The 21,519-nt window shown below is 36.0% G+C and overlaps 2 protein-coding genes across 2 annotated transcripts in view; one reads left to right on the forward strand and one right to left on the reverse strand.

Annotated features, from left to right (window-relative positions):
* Nucleotides 1-3,074, reverse strand: part of LOC109825282 (probable phosphatase PSR2) — a 10,419-nt gene extending 7,345 nt beyond the window's left edge. The window contains exons 1-3 of the mRNA XM_020392102.1: nucleotides 2,847-3,074; nucleotides 2,346-2,565; nucleotides 1,770-1,849 (exon numbers count right to left, since the gene is read on the reverse strand). Of these exons, the coding sequence (XP_020247691.1) occupies nucleotides 1,770-1,849; nucleotides 2,346-2,490 (225 nt within the window). The 5' untranslated portion in view covers nucleotides 2,491-2,565; nucleotides 2,847-3,074. The remainder of the gene's footprint in view (nucleotides 1-1,769; nucleotides 1,850-2,345; nucleotides 2,566-2,846) is intronic.
* Nucleotides 12,495-21,419, forward strand: LOC109825272 (mitochondrial import receptor subunit TOM20-like). The gene is made up of 6 exons (XM_020392088.1): nucleotides 12,495-12,739; nucleotides 12,954-13,032; nucleotides 13,125-13,294; nucleotides 13,377-13,424; nucleotides 17,002-17,088; nucleotides 20,878-21,419. Exons 1-6 carry the CDS (start codon nucleotides 12,641-12,643, stop codon nucleotides 21,001-21,003), a joined length of 609 nt encoding a protein of 202 aa, XP_020247677.1. The 5' UTR covers nucleotides 12,495-12,640; the 3' UTR covers nucleotides 21,004-21,419.

Consider the following 21,519-nt stretch of genomic DNA (forward strand, 5'->3'; position numbering starts at 1 on the left):
ACCACCCCGCCAAAAAAAATCTCGCTTGTTTAAAACCTCAAATCAAATCAACATTCTCAAACAAATGAACAACATAGACTGTTCTACACCTCCAAAACTTGTTTTCAAAGTTCAAATGTTACACTAATAATCTGTAAATTTTTTACCCAATGTCTATATCAGAAAACCAATTTCACTAACATGAAAGCAAAAAAAAAAAAAGATCCTAGGTAAAAGATTAAGCCACACGGTATGTATCAAGGAAAAACTTGCAATTATGATGAAGTTGCCTACTCACAGTATGTATCAAACAAAAGTAAAAGCCTCAAATTATAGATGTCTTTCTTGCAGCATGTAATACTTCTGAACAAATCAACAGCACTTGTGACACTTTTGCATTGTGCATTGCTTATTATTTATTTGCTAAATATGGAGGGAAATACCTAGACGTTTACAGACTTGATGGATACATGTGATACATCATCTAACTTATTCTAAAAATTTTAGCCATCAATATGCATCAAGTACGTGCTCAAGACATATCAAGAATAAAAAATAAAGTGGATACTTAAACATATAGTTCAAAGTTCAATATTATTTGTGGATGATTTTAAAGAGTAAACCCCTTTTATATTTTGTTGTGAAAAATGATCTAGGCTGATGCAACCACCCCACACCCACACACCCCCCCCCCCCCCCAAAAAAAAAAAAAAAACCCAACAAAAAAAATCTATTGGGACCCCGAACCACGTTCAACTAGTTCCCTCCACTTGTAGCCAGGTGCTTCCACTAGGTAGACTTCAATTTTTTCATTTAATTTAACTTTTGACTGATGCCTTTTTTTTTAAATGTAGTTTCTCCCTCTCCCTTCTCCCCCCCCCCCTCATGCTTTTATCTTGTTGTTGCTACTCCTCTTTTCTTGTTGTTTATATGTGTTGTGTCGTCATTGCATCTCCTCTTATCTTAAAAGTTCATTATGATACATAAATTTAAAGAAACTTTTTTCAGCCATTGTGTCCAAATTGTACCAATGTCGGGATTTAGTTGTTCAATTTGCAACCATGACGTTATTTTTCCCAAAAGAAGGTACCATAAAACCTGCATACCTTTATTAAGAAGCTTCAGGCACTCCTAGTTTGAGCACATATGAGGTCTGCTTGAAGCCATATAATTTAGAACAATCAGATAGGAATGAGATTCTCCTATAAAATATAAACTTTCACATCTTTCAGAAGGAAAGGTAAACTTCACATCCTTTAGTAGGAAAGGTCAAACCCTTCTCATTTTGAGCCTATATGAAGTTTACAAATAGCAAATCTTATTATTTATAACGATTGGGCCATGGGGATGCCCGGTCTCAGTTGAACATACTACAGCCTAAACAGCAGATGGCAAGGGTGAGTTTGATCAAAGTTACTGGATACGCGACAATGGTTATTAGTTACACAATATAAGTTCCTTCGTACGCAATCTTACTCTAAGTTTCGAAAGATATAGATCTTTCAAATGAAATCAAATCCTAACAACCTCAATAGATAGTTAAGGTTGGTCCTTATCTAGATGACTCTGTGGCATCCTCTCCGTGAATAATTCGAATTGAGAACGGGATACTTTTAGCACATAAAAAGGATCATACGTCACACACATTGGATTGATGGAGAAGAGAAATTTGTCTGTGAGACTAGGATCCTTCTAGCAAGCACGCTCACAGAACATGCAAGAGACCAACAGTACATGCACAGGATTTTTTGCCAAAAAGAAACAACACAAATTAACTTTCGACTCATTACCTCATCATGCTCTAAAACAAAGGCAGAACTCAACTCTCTTGTTTCTTCTGCATCTCTAACTTTAGTCGTGCGAGGTCCAGCTGGAAGTTACAAACCAACATTTTCTCCAATCATTACGAAGCAACATAAAATTCCACGAAATTGCAAATAACATATTTCAAGGTATAAAAATATTGTTTCCTTTTAGATACTAACAAAATATGTAATTCATAAACTGGAATATAAATATTCAGATAGTCTAGAGTTGGTAATTGTAATGATACATAGCATAACACAACATAATATAAACAAAAACATGCTTTTTGAAATATTCTTCTCCAAAATAAACACATTATCATATACAAGCGAGCATTATTGACAAAATGATACAGTAATTTGTCTCGTCTCTAAAAGTGACCGAACGTTTACCAATTTTACTTTGGAAAAGACACATTCATTGAAGTTTATAACTTATGTTACTGATTTTCAGAAAAAGGTATGAAAGAGATTAAAATACTATGCCTGCAGCTATTAATTCTCTGTCACGAACATTCAAGTCAGTGGTCAAATGAAGGCCGAAAGAATGAAAACAATTACCATATTTTTGCTTTTTCGCAGACGTAATCAGCTCTTTGACTTTACTTTCAGCAACAACAGCCACCTTCTTCTGCTGCCTACAGAGTTTAGGACTAGCATTTTCATTAGAACCATTCCTTGCAACAACCTTTTTCCTTGTGTGCATCGCTTAGTCGAAGAAATTTGCAGTAATCCCTTCACAACAAAGACCAAACTTTTTAATTTCCTGATTCTGGCTTACCTAGCACGTAGAAAACAAAATATTTATCGGAAATTTGAAAAGTACAGAGTAAAATGCATTCAAATAAAGTACATGCAACCAGTTACACAATGCAAATCATCAGAAATCCGAAACCCTAAATTGCAATTTACGGCGAGTTAAAAGATCAATAAACCATTAAAGCTAACAACTTGAACAAAGACAACAAACAATAAAAACCCTAGGGTGATGTACTACAGCTTCGATCGTATAAAAACAGACTTTTTCCATCAAAATCACGAAATGAGCGAAGAATTACTCACCGGAGACGCAATCAAACCCTAAATCGACGCGGAATCGAAACCCCAAGCCCCCTCGAAAAGAAAAGGCAAGGGTTTCTCCCCGTCTCGCTCGCTCTCACTCGAGGAGAGAGAAAGCTCCGAGGGATTTGTGATGGATTCTAGAGAGAGAAAGTGAGATGACGCTATAAAAAAAAGAAGAAAGAGCGAAGAAATGAGTAAATTATTGCTCTTGAGGGTTTATATTCCTGGTTCTCGCCGTGAGAGTGACGGCAAGGGCTTTGCGATTCGTGCTGCGTAACAACGCGGATTTTGAAGTCCGCGTGTCCCCGGAATTTGAAATTTGGGGGCAGAAATTTGAAGGGGGGGAGCGGACGTCAAGGGGGGGCTGTACAAATTGGATTGGATTTTTGAATTTGAGATACGGGTAGAGTCTGACGTGTCAGGTGACACCGCTGCAGCAGTGGGGACCGTGTACTTCAGTAGACTGACGTCAGCGACCGTGGACTTTAGGGGCTGTTTGGTTGTTGTTGGTAAAGTTGTGTATTTAGGGGCTGTTTGGTTCGTTTCCTAAAAACCAAGAAAATGAAAAAAAACATGGAAATCAATAAAATTTGGTTTCCATCATTTTCCACCCTTAGAAATCTCCCACATCAACCAATAATATGGTGACAACTCATCTTATTTCTTATTTTAAAAAATAAACTAAACACAAGAAATTGGTCACATCAATCAACTCATCCAACTCACCTCACATCATCTCATCTCATCTACTACCATCTTTAAAAACCACTCACATCATCCAATAATATGGTGACAACTCATCCTATCTCATTAATATTTCATTTCCACCAATTTCCTCCAAAAAAGCTAGGAAATCGATTTCCTTAAGTGTGGGTCGCATCATCCAATAAGATAATGACAACTCATCTCATCTCATCTATTTTCTTAGTTTTAAGAATGAACCAAACACAAGAAAAGAACCTAAACAAGGAAAATATTTTCCTTATAAGTTTTTTCCTTATTTTTTTAGCCAACCAAACATAAGAAAAGAACATCAAAAAAAGTTTTCTTTAAAAAACACTCACATCATCCAATAATATTGTGACAACTCATCTCAACTTATCTTTTTTTTACTTCTAAAAAGTGAACCAAACACAAGAAAACATCCAATTATGGGAAATGCGTTTCCTTTTCTTTATTTTCCATGTTTTTTAGCGAACCAAACAGCCCCTTATGACACAACTTGGAAAGTTGTTATCCACCTCATCAATTTCACTTTTATACTTTTCTTTGTTTGTTTTTTATTCCATTGGAATCATAAAACACTTGTTTAGTTTGCAAAATGAAACTTTAATTGTTTGTTTGGAAAGTGTAAAAAGTGGTTCCTACTCAAATGATCATATTGGTTGGAATTATTTTTTATTATTTTTTCCTAACTTCAATGTTAGCTTTCTCCTAAAATCATGTCTTTTTTTCATGAAATCACTTTACAAGCCACATCAGCATATGAAATCACTTTACACTATTTTCACAACTACAAACAAACAATTGAAAGTGATGAAAGCTGATATTGGGACCCACTTTTTTACACTTTACATCATTTTACATGGTAAAAACAAACAACCAAACAGCCCCTTAGACGCTTTTACCGCACCACAGACCTCCGTATTTAATATTTTGATAATAGTCCTCTAGGTCTTCCTCTTTCTGAATAGGCCCCCAAATTTTTAATTGTTTGAAAATTATTTCCCTCAATCTCATAGTTTGAAATTAATCCCTCGTGTCTCATTAAGTGTTTTGAAATTACTCTCTCTAGTTAGCATCAGGTTGAAAAAGTTAGGGGACTAATTTCAAAATTCTTAAAGATTTAGAAAACTAATTTCAAAATATAACATCTCAAGGACTAACTTCTAAATACTTAAAAGTTTGATGGATTTAATTTTAGAATATGACGGGGGACTAGTATTGAAAATTTCTTAGTTAATGTTAGCTAACAAGCTTCTAGCTGTTTAGTGATTTAAAAATATATTTAGCTGTTACACATGTGAAGTACGGAATTAATGTTGACATAATTCTTGAATATATATTAAAACTATAGGAAAATTGCTTCCGGCCCTTAATTTCCTTGCAAGTATTACCCTCACCCTTAAAATTTTTTCAACGCTCCTAAAACCCCTAAAAATAAACTCATAATTCTCTGAGTCCCAAAATACAAAACCCAAGCGTTTTAAACACTTGAAAACCATAATATTTTTTCTCTCTTTCTCTCTTTTTTTATCTGTGATGATTTGAAAGGGTTTCCTCTGTTCCTTTCCCCAATAGCGGCTGCCAACGATTCAAAGAAGACAATCGTCCTCCGGAGGTCCAATGACGAGGAGTTTGAGATCGAGGAGGCCGTGGCCATGGAGTCGCAAACGATCGGTGAGCGCCGGAGTCCTGATGGTGACGTGGCCGCTGTTCCACTAGCAGTTCATCAACGCGGAGATGGTCATATAGGTGATGGGGATAGGGGCGAGGATGTGGGAGGGGTTCAGGAAGAGCGACGGCGGGAAGGGGACGGTGGTGGCGGCGGCGGAGGAGATCACCGGGGCTTTGAAGAGAGTGATGGGGGGAGGGGAGGAGTATGAAGAAATGAGGATCACTTCCTTCAACTTCTGTTTCTTTTTTCTCTTCATGCTGTTGATTGGGATCGATGAAATGAGTGGAGACGGTTTGATTTTGGTACTTGAACAAGCGACAGACACCATCAACGAACATGCCTCGGCCTCCCATTTCACTGCGAAAATATCACCGCCATTGATGGATGCTCGAGAGTTTCGCTCCGCGGTCGCCAGCAATGCGAAGGAAAGGAGGGGGTATTTTGCAAAACTTGGTCAATTGTGCCTTGCAGTAGCACGATGCGTTCGGTTTTTTTAAAACTGGAATTTTTTATAGCAGGGGTAGCGGGGTAATAATGAGGATCTTTTATTATTGAGAAAAGATGCAGACTAAGGGAGTTCAATTATTAGTCCTCATAAATTATTTGCTTGTTTAGTTGGATTACTTGTCTTAATTCTTTTACGCCTCCATGTGCGTACTGTTTTTTTCTCATGACACGTAGTTACAGGTTGGTTGTGAAGGTTATAGTTTGATTGCTAAGGTTACGCATTGGTTGTTAAAGTTAGGGGTTGCTTGTTAAGATTACACGTTGGTTGTGATTGTTACGGATTGGTTGTTAAGGTTACAGGTTGGTTGTTAAGGATAAGCATTGGTTGTGAAGGTTACGCGTTGGTTGTGGAGTTAACATTGACAATCAACTCGTAGCCTTAAGAACCAACGTGTAACCTTCACAACCAACGCGTAACTTTAACAATCAACCTGTATCATTCACAACCAACACGTAACCTTAACAATCAACCCATAACATTCACAACCAACTCGTAACCTTCACAACCAACCCGTAAAACCTTCACACCCAACCTTGGTAAGAAGTTGGTTGTGAATGTTAACTTCACAACCAATGTGTAACACTCACAACCAACGCTTATCCTTAACAACCAACACGTAACCTTAACAACCAATGTGTAACATTCACAACCAACGCGTAACCTTAACAAGTAACATGTAACCTTAACAACCAACACGTAATCTTCACAACCAACGTGTAACCTTAACAATCAACCCGTAACCTTCACAACCAACTCATATCCCTCACAACCAATGCTTAACCTCCACAACCAACCTGTAACCTTTACAACAAACCCGTAATCTTCACAACCAACGTGTATCCTTCACAACCAACCTGTAACACATTCACAACCAACGTGTATCTCTCACAACCAATCGTAACCTTCAAAACCAACACGTAACATTTCTTCACCACAAACTCATAGGCTTAACAGTAGACTTTATTACAGTGAAATAACAAGAATATATAAATTTGCATACTCTAATTTAATCTGAAGTCATCGATTTTAAAAAAATTATAATAATATGTAAACTTAAGGGGGTTGGTGACGCAACTTATCATCACCATCTTTATGATCGAAGTTTTCTTCGCCTCATGAATGAACATCGGGAAAGTTTCACCGCCGATGTCGACGCCGTCGATGTCAACACCGTTGAAATTTTTTGGAGGGAACTAGAATCCCTCCCCCAAAAAAACTCATTTCAAATCATCACAGTAACATCATGAAAAAGAGAGAGAAAGAGAGATAAAAAGGGTATTATGGTCTTCACATGTTTAAAACTCTTGGGTTTTGTATTTTGGGGGCTTAGGGAATTATAGGTTTACTTTTGGGGCTTTTGGGGTTTTTTGGGAGCGTTGAAAAAGTGTTGAGAGGGAGTGGAATACTTTTTAGGAAACTGGGGGCTAGAGGTATTTTCCCCTAAAACAAAAAATGGATTGGAGAGAAGTAAGAAAATAAGGGGGGTCATTCATTGGTGTAAATTTAGGGATATTGGGATACTTTTTGGAACAATGCTTTTTGATGTTATTCATTGGGGGTAATTGGGTATGGATTCAACTTTATAGTGTTATTGTTTTGTTGGGATAATTGTGGGATAAATACTCTACTTTTCCTAAAATTACCCTAACTATATAAAGACTCCTTAGACCTCACCCTCAAAATTACCCCAGATTGCTTGCTGGAACAAGATGGGGTAATCTTGCCCTAGATCCTATCGTGTTCTTCTAGCGTCGTCTTCTTTCTCCTACGGTGCGATCTCTTCTCCTTCTTTCTTCTCCATCACCCTCTCACCCTCCTCCACCAACTTTACTCTCCTTCCTCCCCTCTCTCTCTTTTCAACTCCTCTTCACAAGCTTTGATTCTGTTGCTAATTATCTAAAACAGTCTCATGCCTGCTCTTCAAAATCCATCCCTATAGTCTCCGTGAAAACTTCCGACGCCTCCCTACAGCGGTGTCTTGTTTGAATTTGTCACCGTCTAGGTACATGCTTGACCAAATTTTAGGAGATTTGATATCCTGCTTATGGCTTTAACATCTAATTATGTTATGATTTTTAGTTATATTTTTGAAAAGTTATATGATAAATTAAGATATTGAGAATAAACATGGAGAATCACATTTGGTTGATTTTGGGTTTCTATGGCAAGCATGACACGCATTGAGAAAATTTGTGGCAAGCATAAGACACACGTTGATTTTGGGTTTCTGTGGCAAGCATAAGAACAAATTATGATAAATTTGTCGCCGTGGCAAGCATAAGACACACGTTGAGAAAATTAAAAAAAAAGAAATTGGGTTTCTATTGATTTTGGGACTGGTTTTCTTCATTGGGCTTGCATAAGTTTCTGTCGTGCCAGGCATTGTTTATGTGAACATATGGTAGATGAAAAATATGTATAGAATAAATATTACATGTAGGCGTTGTTTATTGTAATTTATATGTAGACTATAGATAGATATGTATAGAAGAAATAAAAGTTGTTAGTCATTATTTATGTGAAACACGTGATGTATCATGTTTGGATTGATTGAAAAACTTATGAAATTGTTATAATTAAGAATTTATTTGTTAGCCATTAGATTCTAGATTAAAGTTTGTTAGCCATTAGATTATATTTGTTATAATTAAGATTTTAGTTCCATGATTAAGACTTCATTATATAATTGAAGTTTTCTTAAAGCTATAGTTGAACTCTTACATGTACATACTACATAAAGCTATAGTCTTAGCAAGTGAATTTTGGTCATTATTGATATTTGCGTTGTAGAATGAATTTTGCTTCGGAAACTCAAACTATGGAAGAGTACTCTCAAGATGGTGAGAGGGCCAAAAAAACTAGGTGTGACTATGTAACATGGTCAGAACAAGAGAATAGAGAGCTACTAAGGCTTTTAGTGGAGGAGGTGAAGAATGATAACAAGATGGATAACAGAAACTTCAAGAAATATACCATCAGTCAAAATGTGTTGCCATTCATGAATGCTAATTTTGGAAGAACTTTTAAATTTGATCATATAAAGAATAAGATCAACAGTTGAAGAGGAAGATTGAACCAATTGAATTACTTTTGAGGAACAATTCCAAGTTTGATTGGGACCCAATATCTCAAAGAATTACTTGCTCCGTTAAGGTGTGAGAAAATTACAAGCAGGTTAGATTGTTAATTATCCAAAATTCCTAACTACATAATATATTGTTATGTTTGCTAATTACAAGAAAAAACTTAATTTGTTATCCTTTGTTTTTTGACAGGTTCATCCTAATACACCAATGCTTAAAGATGTTATTTGAAATTTTGGAGGATATGTAGATGGTGGTGGGTAGTCATTCTGCTAGTGGGAGAGCTGCTGGAGGCTTAGGAAGTAAGGGTGTAGAGAGTGCGCTATTACATAATGCATTGGGTGAGAGTATATTTGAGGATGAGATTGGAGTTGATGCTATGGGTGAAGAAGAACCTACCCAACCACCAGTAGATCCTCCCCCACCTCCCCCTAATAGCACTCTAGGTCCTGCTACTCCCGTGGCTGAATCTATACCATCAACCTCTAGTACTAGCAGAAATGTCCGTAGAGCACCTTCCCGCACCACCGCCTCTACATTGTCTCAACCCGTCGTGCAATAAATGGCTAGTGGAATTACAATTATAAGTAAAGCTTTACAAGAATTAGTTACAGAGGTGAGGTTGTTGTGAAGCCGCAACCAACCGTGGGTCAACATAGTGGCTTCAATTCTAGAATTTCGTTCTCATCTTTGTTAGAGAACAAACCATTGTATTTGTGCTTTATTGTTGAGAACACATTGTAATACACAATGACACTTAGAGAAGTGGTTGGTGAGAGACGAGGTCAATTCCAAGAGAAGGGACATTGGTTGTAAATCCCAGGGAGAGGTTGTAGTTCCGAGCGTTTGAGGAAGATGGCATGTGCTAGGCCAACACTTAGAGGAGTGTATTATGTGATTGCAATTGTGTGAGTTGTAAACGTTTATCAGCGAGGGTTGAAAACTGATTGTGTAGTTTTTTGTGTTGATAGTGGAGATTCTCCTTGAGGGTGAGGAGCAGAGACATAGGTCGAGGGTTACCGAACTCCATGATCATATTGTTTGTTTGTGTTTGGCATTGACGCACTTATCATTGTCTCATTATTTATATCGTCTTTGCTCATTGTATATCCTTGCATATTTTATTGTATATCAAAATTGCTAGGATATTGCATTAGTAGTTTTTATTTGCATTAATATCGTATTAGATTAGCAATAACCCTATTCACCCCCTCTAGGGTACTTTCACGCAAGACATTGATCAAATGACTGGTATTAAAGATAAATTTGAAGAGTTTGGACTAGTAGATAGATATAAAGAGTAAACAATATTCATCAAATTGTAATTTTTATTTCTTAGCTAAAATTTTGTAATAAATTATTTTGAAAACAATTGCAAATGATAGTGATATAAATGAGTAGGTGTCAACCTAGTTCGACTCATTTATTGTGATGCAACGAATTCCAAAATAAATTTATAATTGTAAATGATTTACTGATTATTAATAAAGAAGTTATTTTTATCATTTTAATTTTTATAATTTTTTGTATTTGTAATTTCAAGTGATTAATAAATAATAATATGATTGTTTTTATTAAAAGTTTGTTTATTTTTTAGTTATTTATTATTAAAATTTTAAAGAAATAAAAAATTTAAAAACACAAAAAATCAGGCCCGACTCGATGCTCACCGGGCCCAGGTCTGGGCCCCAGTTTTGCCCGACCCGGACCTGATTTTCCGGGCCGGGCCGTTTGGACACCCCTAGTTATTTGCACCTTGGCATTTTAAAGTTACAACTCTTATTAACTTCGATCATATACTAAATTTTTTCTTCTACATTTTGATACCCCAAAAGTCTAGACATCTTTAACATTAATGCCCAGTTTTTTGGCAGTTAAAAAAAATCTAACTTAGCATATCTCCATTCATAGATGTTTGCTTGCTTTTTGTTTAAAATGCATCACTTTATTTGACACGCGAGTCATCCAGGACAATAAAGTTAATAAATTTTCTATGGATTTCCTCCTCTTCATTTTACCAAGTTACTAAATCTAGGTCTGTCCAAATAGTATGATATGGTCATTAATGTATACTTATATATATTTTAAGTGTATACTGTCATTAATGTATACTTGTATATACTTATTTATAATATATAACTATATACTAACATATAATCATATACTAATACATAGTTATATAAAAAAAATTAATTTAGTTTTTTAATCAATTCTTAGCAAAAAATCAAAAAAACACAAAAAAATTTGCCCGAACCCGGAAATCGGGGCCGGGTCAGGCCGTTTGGACAACCCTAAGTAAATCTCACTAAAATCCTAATAAAATGAAGGGGATAAATAGTGTAAAGGGGATATGTTAATTCATCATAAAGATACTATTGTTCTTAAAGCACATGGTAGATTTAAGGCGTGTTTGGCTTATTTCCTATAAAGTACGGAAATAAATTCCCTCTCAAAATATCTAATCTCATAAATTTTTATTTTAGGATACATAGGGAGTCTAATTTTTTTTGGTAAGTAATGATATAGTAAAAAATAGGAAAATATATTCAAAACTTTGTTTGATTCATTTGCAAAGAATAAGAAATATCTGATCATAGAAAGCTTTTCTTGAGTTTTTTGCACATTTCCCATCCAAAACTAAGGATTTGGGTATTCCAAAAGTTGTGTAATTTTTTTACTTTATGGAAAACATTTTTCAATTTTTTCTGAACCAAACGAAAATTATTGGAGTTCTATAATGCCTTTTTTTAAACTTTTTTTTCCGATTCCTAAAAAATCACCTCGTTTACAATAATTTAGGATGAATTGAACGTGCCCTTAAAAAGAAACAATAGTGCAACAAAAAGACACAAAAGTTGAATAAAGTGGAAATTGGGTGTACCAAAGTGTCAAACAAAACTTTAGAGGTATCAAATTAAAAACGGCGTAAACTTTAGGATATGTTAAGCAAAAAACATCATACAAATACAAAGAAAATTTCTTCAAAAACCCAAAATATGAGACTAATAAAAGGGGCACGTGAGATGTCTCATTCCTATTAAATAACGAGTTGGTCATAATTAATGATAACAAACTCATCATTATGGGAGGTCTCTACAAAATTGCAAATCGCCTTGCTGCAAATCCTTTCACTTCTTAAGGCCCTAAGAGCCTGTTTGGATTCGTAGGGGGTGAAGGGAAGTTAAGGGAAACTGAGTGAAGGAAAGGGAAGAGAAAGGAAGGGAAGGGAAGAGAATTCCCTTCCCCTTGGTTACACCCCAATTTGGGGTAACAATTTTTATACTATTAGGGGGTGAACCAAAGTAAATAGAGGTGAATTAACTTCACGTCCTAAGGGCTTGTTTGGATTGAGGGGAATGAGGGTGAAGGGAAGTTAGGGGAACCATTCACCTCTATTCACGGGGAATGAGGGTGAAGGGAAGTTAGGGGAACCATTCACCTCTATTCACCTTGTTTGGGAACACTTAGGAGGTGAAGTTAATTCACCTCCATTCACCTTGGTTCACCCCCTAATAGTATAAAAATTGTTACCCCCCAAATTGGGGTGTAACCAAGAGAAAGGGAATTCCCTTCCCTTCCCTTCCCTTCACTCAGTTTCCCTTAACTTCTCTTCACCCCCTACGAATCCAAACAGGTCCTAAGTGTTCCAAAACAAGGTGAATGGAGGTGAATGGTTCCTAACTTCCCTTCACCCACATTTCCCTCAATCCAAACGAGCCCTAAAATTCCTCTCTTGATTAAAAAGATCAAAAATTTCCTCAAAATTTCCCATTTATTTTCCTTGATTTGATCATTCGAAGCAATAATGGAGATGCCCCAAAGCGATTTTGATCGCCTCATCTTCTTTGAGGCCGCTCGCAAGGCCGCCGAAGCCGCCTACGCCAAAAACCCTATCGATGCTGATGTAAGCTCTATCAATCTCTCTTAATCTTTGGATTTCGCAGTTTTTCTGGATTTTTTAGGGAATTTTCCACTTCTTTAACCCTAATTTTCTCAAACCCTAACTTAATTTGTTGCAAATTACTCATCTTTTTGAATAATTTGAATCCTGTTCTGTCCCAAAGTTCAAAAGCCTAGGTCGGTTCTCTTCTTTATTTTATTGATAATTTTTTTTGAAGAATCTTACACGATGGGGAGGAGCGCTTCTGGAGCTGTCGCAATTTCAGAATGGGCCTGATTCTGTAAAGATGGTGACAGGTAAATTTATGGAGAAAAAAAGGAGAAAGTTTAGAACTTGAAAGTTGAAATTATAATAAATGTAACTGCATATGTTTTTCTTTTATAACTAGAATCTGTTTCTAAGTTTGAGGAAGCCTTGGAAATTAATCCGAGGAAGCCAGAAACTCTGTGGTGCTTGGGCAATGCCCACACTTCCCATGCGTTCTATGTGCCCGATAACCAGGAGGCAAAGATTTACTTTGCGAAGGCAACTCAATGTTTTCAGCAAGCAGTTGAGGAGGTAATATTGTGTTCTAGCTTTTTTTTAGATAGTTTATCACATGATTAAGGGATTACGAGTAATTTAAAAAATGTTTTTTTAGGAACCCGGAAATGAGCTGTATATTAAGTCTTTGGAGATGTCGTCGAAGGTAATAATCTCCCTATGCTTTCCTGTTGTCAGATATGTTATATTTTCAAAATTTTTATGTTACAGAATCATATTTACTTTCACATTATGAGACCTTTTAAATTGTGCATATGATTATATAATTTTGCCAATGTACAGACTGTCCTGGTTTTTCCTAGCATTTCCCCCTGATTGTTGATTATTTAGTGTCCTGTAGTATTTAAGGTTGTGGGTTTGTTTTAAGCGTGAAACATACATACATGTTGTTCTGAGTCATTTTGGAAAGGTGGACCATCCTCTTAGTAGGGCTAGAATTATTATTGAAGTAGGACGGTGTTAAATAGTGGTGATATGTTGGCAGGAAATTTTATTTTTATGTTTCATCTCAATGTAAGCGGAGATGTACGAATAAGCACTTTTAGATTTTAGAACAAGAATTATAATCTCATTACTGTTCTCTAGTTTGTGCTTCAGTGTCTGAGTTATGTAGTTTTCTAAATAGGAAAAACATGATGTTAGGGGCTCAAATCTTCAATGCATCATAGGACACAAGAATATATCGGAAAGAGGAGATATAAAATTCATGCTTATGTTCTTCTCTAACTCATTGTTTAAGGTGTTTAAGTCATTTAAAAGTTTTCTTGCTTGCAATCTTTGGTCATCATGACTTATATTGGAATCATGGACACGATTATAGTGAATAGTGGGGTTTCAGCTATTGCCTGATTATCCATCTATGCAAAGCCTTCCTCCCACAAATTGAGATCTCCTAGTTCTGATGATTTTTCTTGCTTATTAGCAGAATTCTACCTCTATCTGAGCCTATCTCTTACATGTTTCTATTTGTGGTAAATGGTTAATATTAACGATATCAAATTATGCGATGAATTTCAGACCTTGTTATTATCATTTGATAATCCTGGAAACAATCGTCATCATTTATAGACAGTTTGGTAAAATCTTATGAAGCACTCTGCTGGGACTTTTGATTTCTACCTGCTGTTCGATCTTAAATGAACCCACACTTGGCTGTTGATGCATGCTTATTTGGAAAAAGGTGTGTAAATGTGGCTTGATGACTTAGTTTGAATTTAGTTATTTCTACACAGCCATGACATCATTTGTTTAATGGGGTCTCTGACAGATTTTAGTCCAATTAACTTCTATGACCTCCCTTAAAATGATATTCTTTTCATAGTTTAGCTACCCTTTTTTTTCGGATGTGTCTTGGACAAATAAGGGCTTGACAGGTTAGGTCTTATTCTGGCTCTGTTCAAAGGGCAGTTTTGACACTGAAGTTGGTTAAAACAAAAGGAATATATGGCTGTTCTATAGAATCTTGATTCCTCCCTTTCCTTTCTATGATATTAAACAAGCTTACCTTTTCCTTTTCGTGAGAATTTGGTTTCTTACTTTAGAAGTTTATAATTGGTGACCATTATTTTTATATCTATTTCATAGAAATAAACATTAGTTAAACGGATGTTCTTCTTGAAGTTCTCCTCATTTTGTCTTCAAAGTTCTTCTCTACTGTTAATTTATATCTTTCCCCAGATCCTTAGGTTAATTTTCTGAAGCTTGACTCTGAATCAATTATTTCTCGTAGAAGCTCTCTCAGAAGTTAGAATCAAGACCCTATTCTGAAAACCGTTATCTAGAAATAATCTTGCATAGAATTACTCTTATCATCAAATTTGTGCATAATCAAAAATTGACTTCTGCTTAGTTAATACAAGGTTTCATAAAGTCTTTTCCTATCCACAGTAACCATTTGTATCCTACTATCTGGATATTATACCATCATATTTTGACATGCATGCACATGCTGTGACCATTTCAAAAAGTCTTTCATGATATCATACTTTAACATTGGATAGCGGACCCAGATGAAGCATAAACGTATTGAATTTGAGTCACAGTAGGCGGTATTGATGCTAATGTGATAGAAATTCAATAAATGAGTAGTGGAGTTTGAGGATTATGTTTGTTTTTTCAAAAGATTTTTGATGGGAGAGATTCAATATCGTGTATAATCATTATGTAACAACAAATGGTCATTGATGTTCCAAGTTGCAGCATGAAATAGAAGATGTTATCATGTTATAAGTAGTTTAATGGAAAGGGAAACCTTGTATGTAGGTGGGACTTGGGGCCTTTTCTCAAAAGGCCAAGGCTCGATCTGTGTCTATAGCATGCCTATCCCAATTTTCAATTATTAGGCATTGCAACATTTTTGCTATTTACCCGAGTCTGGACTACAGAAAAAGGTGAAAAAAAGAAAACAAAGAAAAGAAGAAGAAGAATCCTTTTCCAAACCAAAGGTGATAGAGGACATGACGATTTATGACCATTTAAAGGGTCAAGAATCCACCCTTTGAATGGGCAAAAATCGTGATGTCCTCTATCTCCTTTGGTTTGGAGTTAACCCAATCTTTTCCAAGCTCCCATGAAGAAGAGCAACATGACCTACCTTCATAACATCTTTATAGTGTTTGCAGGCCTATAAAAAAGAGACTGACTGCCCCGGTGCCCATGGTGACTGCGGGAAACTTGATGGCGATAGTGGCTGCTGATGCTAAATGAAGAGAGAATAGAGGAGAGAAAGGAAAAAGCTAGGTTTAGTCGTAGTTTTTGAAATTTTACTTAAAAAAGTAGGATAATTTGAGAGTAGAACTGACTCTCGTTTATATATGAAGCGTAAAAAGTGGGATAATTTTTCTAATTATCCCAGTTTTGTATTAGCTCTGCTTTATGAGCAATCTTAAAAAAATATTTCATTACTAGTAACTTATTGACTAACACTAAAAAAAACCTACCTTATAAGTTATCCTACTTCCAGTTTTAGTTTTACTTATCATGATTGATAAGTTTACTGAGAGTTCATCTATTTGTGTTTTTGCACTGTACAGAGTGGTTTTCTGTAGTGCTTCAAAGAGAATAATTCCACATTGGTGGTTGAGTAGATAATTGAGTGGTTTGCAAGTGAAATTGTGGAATTCAAGTGTAGCATCGGCTAGTCGATTTTGTTTGTGGTTTGAGCTAGACAACGTGCTACACTCAGTGGGTCCCACGGCTTACATCCCGCTAATGGGCATGCAGGTTCGGGGCGTGACAAATGGTATTAGAGCAGTCTGCCGGTCGGAAGTGTAGAGTAAGTACTATGCAGAGCTAAGTGCTACACTACGTGAGCGTGGTGTGAGCCACCTCTAGAGTATGTAGGAGCCACATCTAGAAATTCACATCACCTAGCTGATATTGGGATGTACCAAATGTCACGACAAGGACATCGCATGTTTAAGGTGGGGTGATTGTAGTGGCTCAAAGAGAATAATCCCACATCGTTGGGCGAGTAGATAATTGAGTGATTTATAATTGAAATTGTGGAACTCAAGTGTAGCATCGACTAGTCAATTTTGATAGTAGTTTGAGCTAAACAACGTGCTACACTTAGTGGGTCCCATGGCTTACATCACGCCAACGGTGCTCGCAGGCCCGGCGTGTGACACCTTCAATATGAATGCATTGCACGATGCTGTTAGTTTTCTGTATTTGTTATTCAATTTTTTTTTTCAGATTCACAATATTTCATACTTTTGTAGGCACCTGAGCTTCATTCAGAGCTTCAAAGACAAATGGCTAGTCAACAGGCGGCTCCTTTGGGAGGACCATCTGCTTCAAGTACTAAGGTAAAGCATTTGTGCCAATAATATTCACGAACAACTATGTTAACTTGCATATTTGGAGTAGCAATGTTTTCATCTGTCTTATGTTATCGTAGAGCATGTGTTCTTTTGTAATTTTACCATCAATTTTTCTTGTATGCTGTATTACATTCACCACTTGGCATGGATGTCCTGAGCAGCCATATACTAGTTCTTCAAATCTATTATTCTTTGGTAATTAGATTTCCATGATTTGGTCTCCATGATATGGACATATACAGGAATTCAATAGTTCAATATGCTAGAGTCAACTTTTATCTTCAATCTTCTGGAGTCTACTTTTATCTTTAATTTTGCTAGAGTCCAAATTTTTCATTCAGATACTGTTTTGCTATCAGCAAAGAACACTGCCAGTTTTCAACACGTGCTAAACAATGTTCACTGCCTTTTCTCTTGATCACTTGCCATTTTTATCTTTGTGACTTACTTTGTTTCTTTGAAAAGCTAGGGATACCATGTAAGCATTTTATAGATAATATGATTTATCATACTCTATGTTGCATGGTTACGGGTATAGGAATGAGACTAGTACGGGTATCGGTATAGGACATGACAAATTTGTAAAAGGTAGGGTATGGGGACATGACTATATTTATATGCGTATATGAGAACAAGGATGAGAATTAAAGTTCCTATAACATTTTTATGTTTTTTTATTATGCGGACTAAAAATTGGAAAATCACTAGTTTTTGAACTAGACATTCAAACGACCCTTCAAAATCATAATTCGGGCTTTGACCTATGCCCAACGAGTTTCAAGAAGTGGATGTGAAGTGTAGGATATATGTCCAAAAAAGTATGACAAGTGTTTTAAATTAAAACATGTATGCTATAATTGAGTACATGTCTGAATAAAATGTATGCATATGCAACGAGTGTCCACGTACTTTTGGTATGGGTACAACTACGTGTGGGGTATGGGGTATGGGTACGACTTCAGATTAGAAGTACCCAGGTAACATAGATCACACTGTTTTGGTAACATATATCATACTGTTTTGGTTTGAGTACAAGTTCTAGTTGTTTGGTGGCGGAATCACTTTTGTGTTGAATTACCTGTTCATTAGCTCATTCTAAGTGCATGCAAGCAAGGACGGATCCATAAGAATGCATGTATACATATATCTTCTACCAATTGAAAATTTTATTTATAAAATAACCAGAAAGATCTAAAGACATAAAGATTTTCTATATCATTTTCATATCAACACAATCATTTTCATTTACATCACATAAACTAACAAAAATACAACTAAGTTCCAACAAAAGTTCTTTAAAATCTATGGAGTTATCAACTTTATTGGACACCTATATAAATTGTATGGGGGAACCTCTATAAATTTATATACATAGTAGTTAAAATTAAAATGTGTGTTCCCCCACAAGGATCCACATGAATCCGTGCCTGCATGCAACATATGAACAAAATCTTCAGCATAAGGGTGATCCATAATGGAGATCACAAATTAGATCATAGCTGACTTATGTGACTGGATTTTTATATGTTAAATTCTGTCCTCTTCTTTACGGCTATTTCCTTAGTTCGGTATAGCAAAGAGCTCTATGAATCTGCTTATTTCTATTTAAATATAGGTTAAAGACACCTTAACTGTTGCCGATTCCCCTTTCTCTGAGTCATTTGTTGATGTTTCATTCCAGCAGAAGTTTGGAAGTAACCTGGCATTTATCATATACCACTCATTGCCCCATCTCCTTTCTCTATTTTTTTTGTTGTTACGGTTCTGATATATAGATAATTAACTTCGCACGTTGCCATGTCCGCACTTCTCATCATGACCTGCTATTAGCAGACCTCTCATGCTTCGAGCTTTCATGTTTGTAGTTGCATCTTCAAGATTGGTATAATTTGAAGTTTCATACTTGGAACCTTCTGCTCAGTAATTCACATGGTCACATCCTGCTTTTTGTTCCCTTGAGACATATTATTTATCTGCTAAAAAATTAAGTATAAAAATTAAATTATGCTCTGGAGAGGCTTCCACCGTCTCACTTTGGCAAACCTCAGTTTACTTACCAGTAGTGTCAAGTTTCAACTAAAGACGACTGAAGGAAAGGATGATAGACTCCTGGTGACCTTTCCCTTGGTAAAACTCCTGGACGCAAGTAGACTTCTCAAATTGGAGGCCTGACTTGAGCATGCTGAAACCTAGTAATGCATGGCATTACCAAACTTGCATACAGTTTTAATCTCACTTAACCAGTTGAACTTGAATACAATTTTAATTTCATTTAAAAAATTAATTGAACAATAACAGCCTGAAACTCGGGTTGTGCAGCATGTTGACATGTGGCAATTTAATGGTTGTGCACAATCACTCTTCCTTTCAAGTCAATATAAGCTAACCCTATTAATCTGAAACGATCAGACCGCTATCTGCAGATGATAATAACAATGCAAGTCTGGAGTGTCTTGATGCCGCCCACAATGGGTACATCAATCCTTGTTGTGTTGGGAGGAGGTCTTTTGCTTTTCCTTTCGTTAGTTTTCCCTTTTTTCGTTTTTTTCCCCTTTTATCTGCCCTTTTTTGTATTGGGGGATAGTGATGCCGGGAGGTGGTGTGGGGAGGGGAAGGGACAGGCTTGGTCCAACTGATTTAAGTAGGCAATTCCATACTAAAGGGAATAAACATTTGAACAATTGAATACAATATTCTTCTTTGACATAGCCATGTTCATCAATCGAATTTCACTTTACGCTTTACAGTTCTTTCAAAATGCCATCTAGAGAGAAATATATAAGTTGTGTGATGGTACTATCTGTTTTTTTATTTAATCATCATATTGAAAGTTTTACTTTACAAATTACACATGTATTGGAAGGTCTTTGCTCTTTAAAAAAGGTGTAGAAAAATCTTTCCCGTAAAAAATTGTTTATCACAAAGTTTTCATACTGGTTGTGAACAATATTCCAAGGACATTTCCATTAAACACTCCAACGTTAAGAACATTTAATTTGGGAGTATTGTATCTGTGTTTAATGAACATTTTGCTTACTTTTAGGTTAGAAAAACATGTGATGCATTTCTTCTTGTTGTTTTCCCCATAGCCACTTTCTTTTCATTTTTCACACTACTCTATTTCTGGCTAGAAGACTTGCAGCTTTATTATGCTCACATGTTAATTTACCAAAAAAAAAAAAATGCTGTGTTTTGTGTAAAACCCGATGTCTTCCTGGCATACTATGGTGTTAATATAATGATGTACACATACGTCATGCTTTTTAACTAACATGTGTAAATAATTGTCATAAATGGAGATGCACCATAGTTTTGTGTGTACATTCCAACAACACTGTTCTTATTTTTGTCATGCAATAAGTATAAAAACCACTCATGGACTTGTACCCTATACTACCTTATGGAACCTTCTTACATTGTTCCTAGCTTATTCTATTCCTTTTGGAATCTGGCCAACATTATCTCATCATTTTAAATATATCTAGAACTTGAGACTAAAATGTCAATGAAAAATTAATAATAAATTGGTTATGATCATTCACATCATCACCTTTTCAATCGATCCCATATGTAATGAAGTAGAGATGGGAAGGAGAGAGTAGTAAGATGAGAGAGGAGATTTACTATTCAGGGACAAGTAATTGATAATTTCTTAACATCTCTTAGTGGATACTTTTTGTTTGAAAGGATTATCACAGTTTTGACTTTATAAACGTGGCATATGTTACTATTGGCACCCTCCAGAGACTAATCTTGTTTATTTGAAAATTCCAGGTTTCCAAGAAGAAAAAAGATAGCGATCTGAAATATGACGTACTTGGTTGGGTGATTCTCGCCGTTGCAGTTGTAGCATGGGTGGGGATGGCCAAGTCTCAGGTTCCTCCCCCACCTCCCAGGTGAAACTTCAACTACAAAGCGAGATGAAAGCCAGCTTCCTCTTTTGTTCCCTCAAGTGGTTTTACTTTCTTTAAAATGAGAGTTGTGATAATTTGCGTAGAGTTAGGAGCATATATTTTGGTGCAGCTATCTTATTTTGATGATTTATATTTTTGGGTTATCTTTGTCCTAAATGCTGGATTGAAGGACAATTTTACCTGATTATCTTCACAGAATCACATTTTTAGTACATGATCCATGAGGGTGTAGTCATGAGACGAGACATGCATTATTCTGGGAGATCAAGTAACATAAAGGTGGTTTCTTCGATGTTTCTATGAAGTTGCGATGGCTAGAGCTTTCATATTTATTGCTTTCTTAATATATGCAACAGTGTAATCATCCTCTGTGTGTATCTATCATTGGCAGTAATGGTTCGTGAACCCCTCGAGTGATGGTGAATGTTTGTAAATTTTCTGTATCACATTGTTCTTGTTGGGTTTTTCTGGGTTTCTTCTTATGAGTATTCTCGCCCCAATG

This window comes from Asparagus officinalis, chromosome 10 (genome assembly GCF_001876935.1).
Source record: "Asparagus officinalis chromosome 10, Aspof.V1, whole genome shotgun sequence".
Taxonomy (NCBI): domain Eukaryota; kingdom Viridiplantae; phylum Streptophyta; class Magnoliopsida; order Asparagales; family Asparagaceae; genus Asparagus; species Asparagus officinalis.

What these genes read in the sequence shown, in the direction of transcription:
- LOC109825272 (XM_020392088.1), top strand. Translation starts at nt 12,641, where the DNA reads ATGGAGATGCCCCAAAGCGATTTTGATCGCCTCATCTTCTTTGAGGCC. An exon ending in AAAACCCTATCGATGCTGAT is followed by an intron (nt 12,740 to 12,953) that starts GTAAGCTCTATC and finishes TTTTTTTTGAAG; the next exon opens with AATCTTACACGATGGGGAGG. An exon ending in TTCTGTAAAGATGGTGACAG is followed by an intron (nt 13,033 to 13,124) that starts GTAAATTTATGG and finishes TTTTATAACTAG; the next exon opens with AATCTGTTTCTAAGTTTGAG.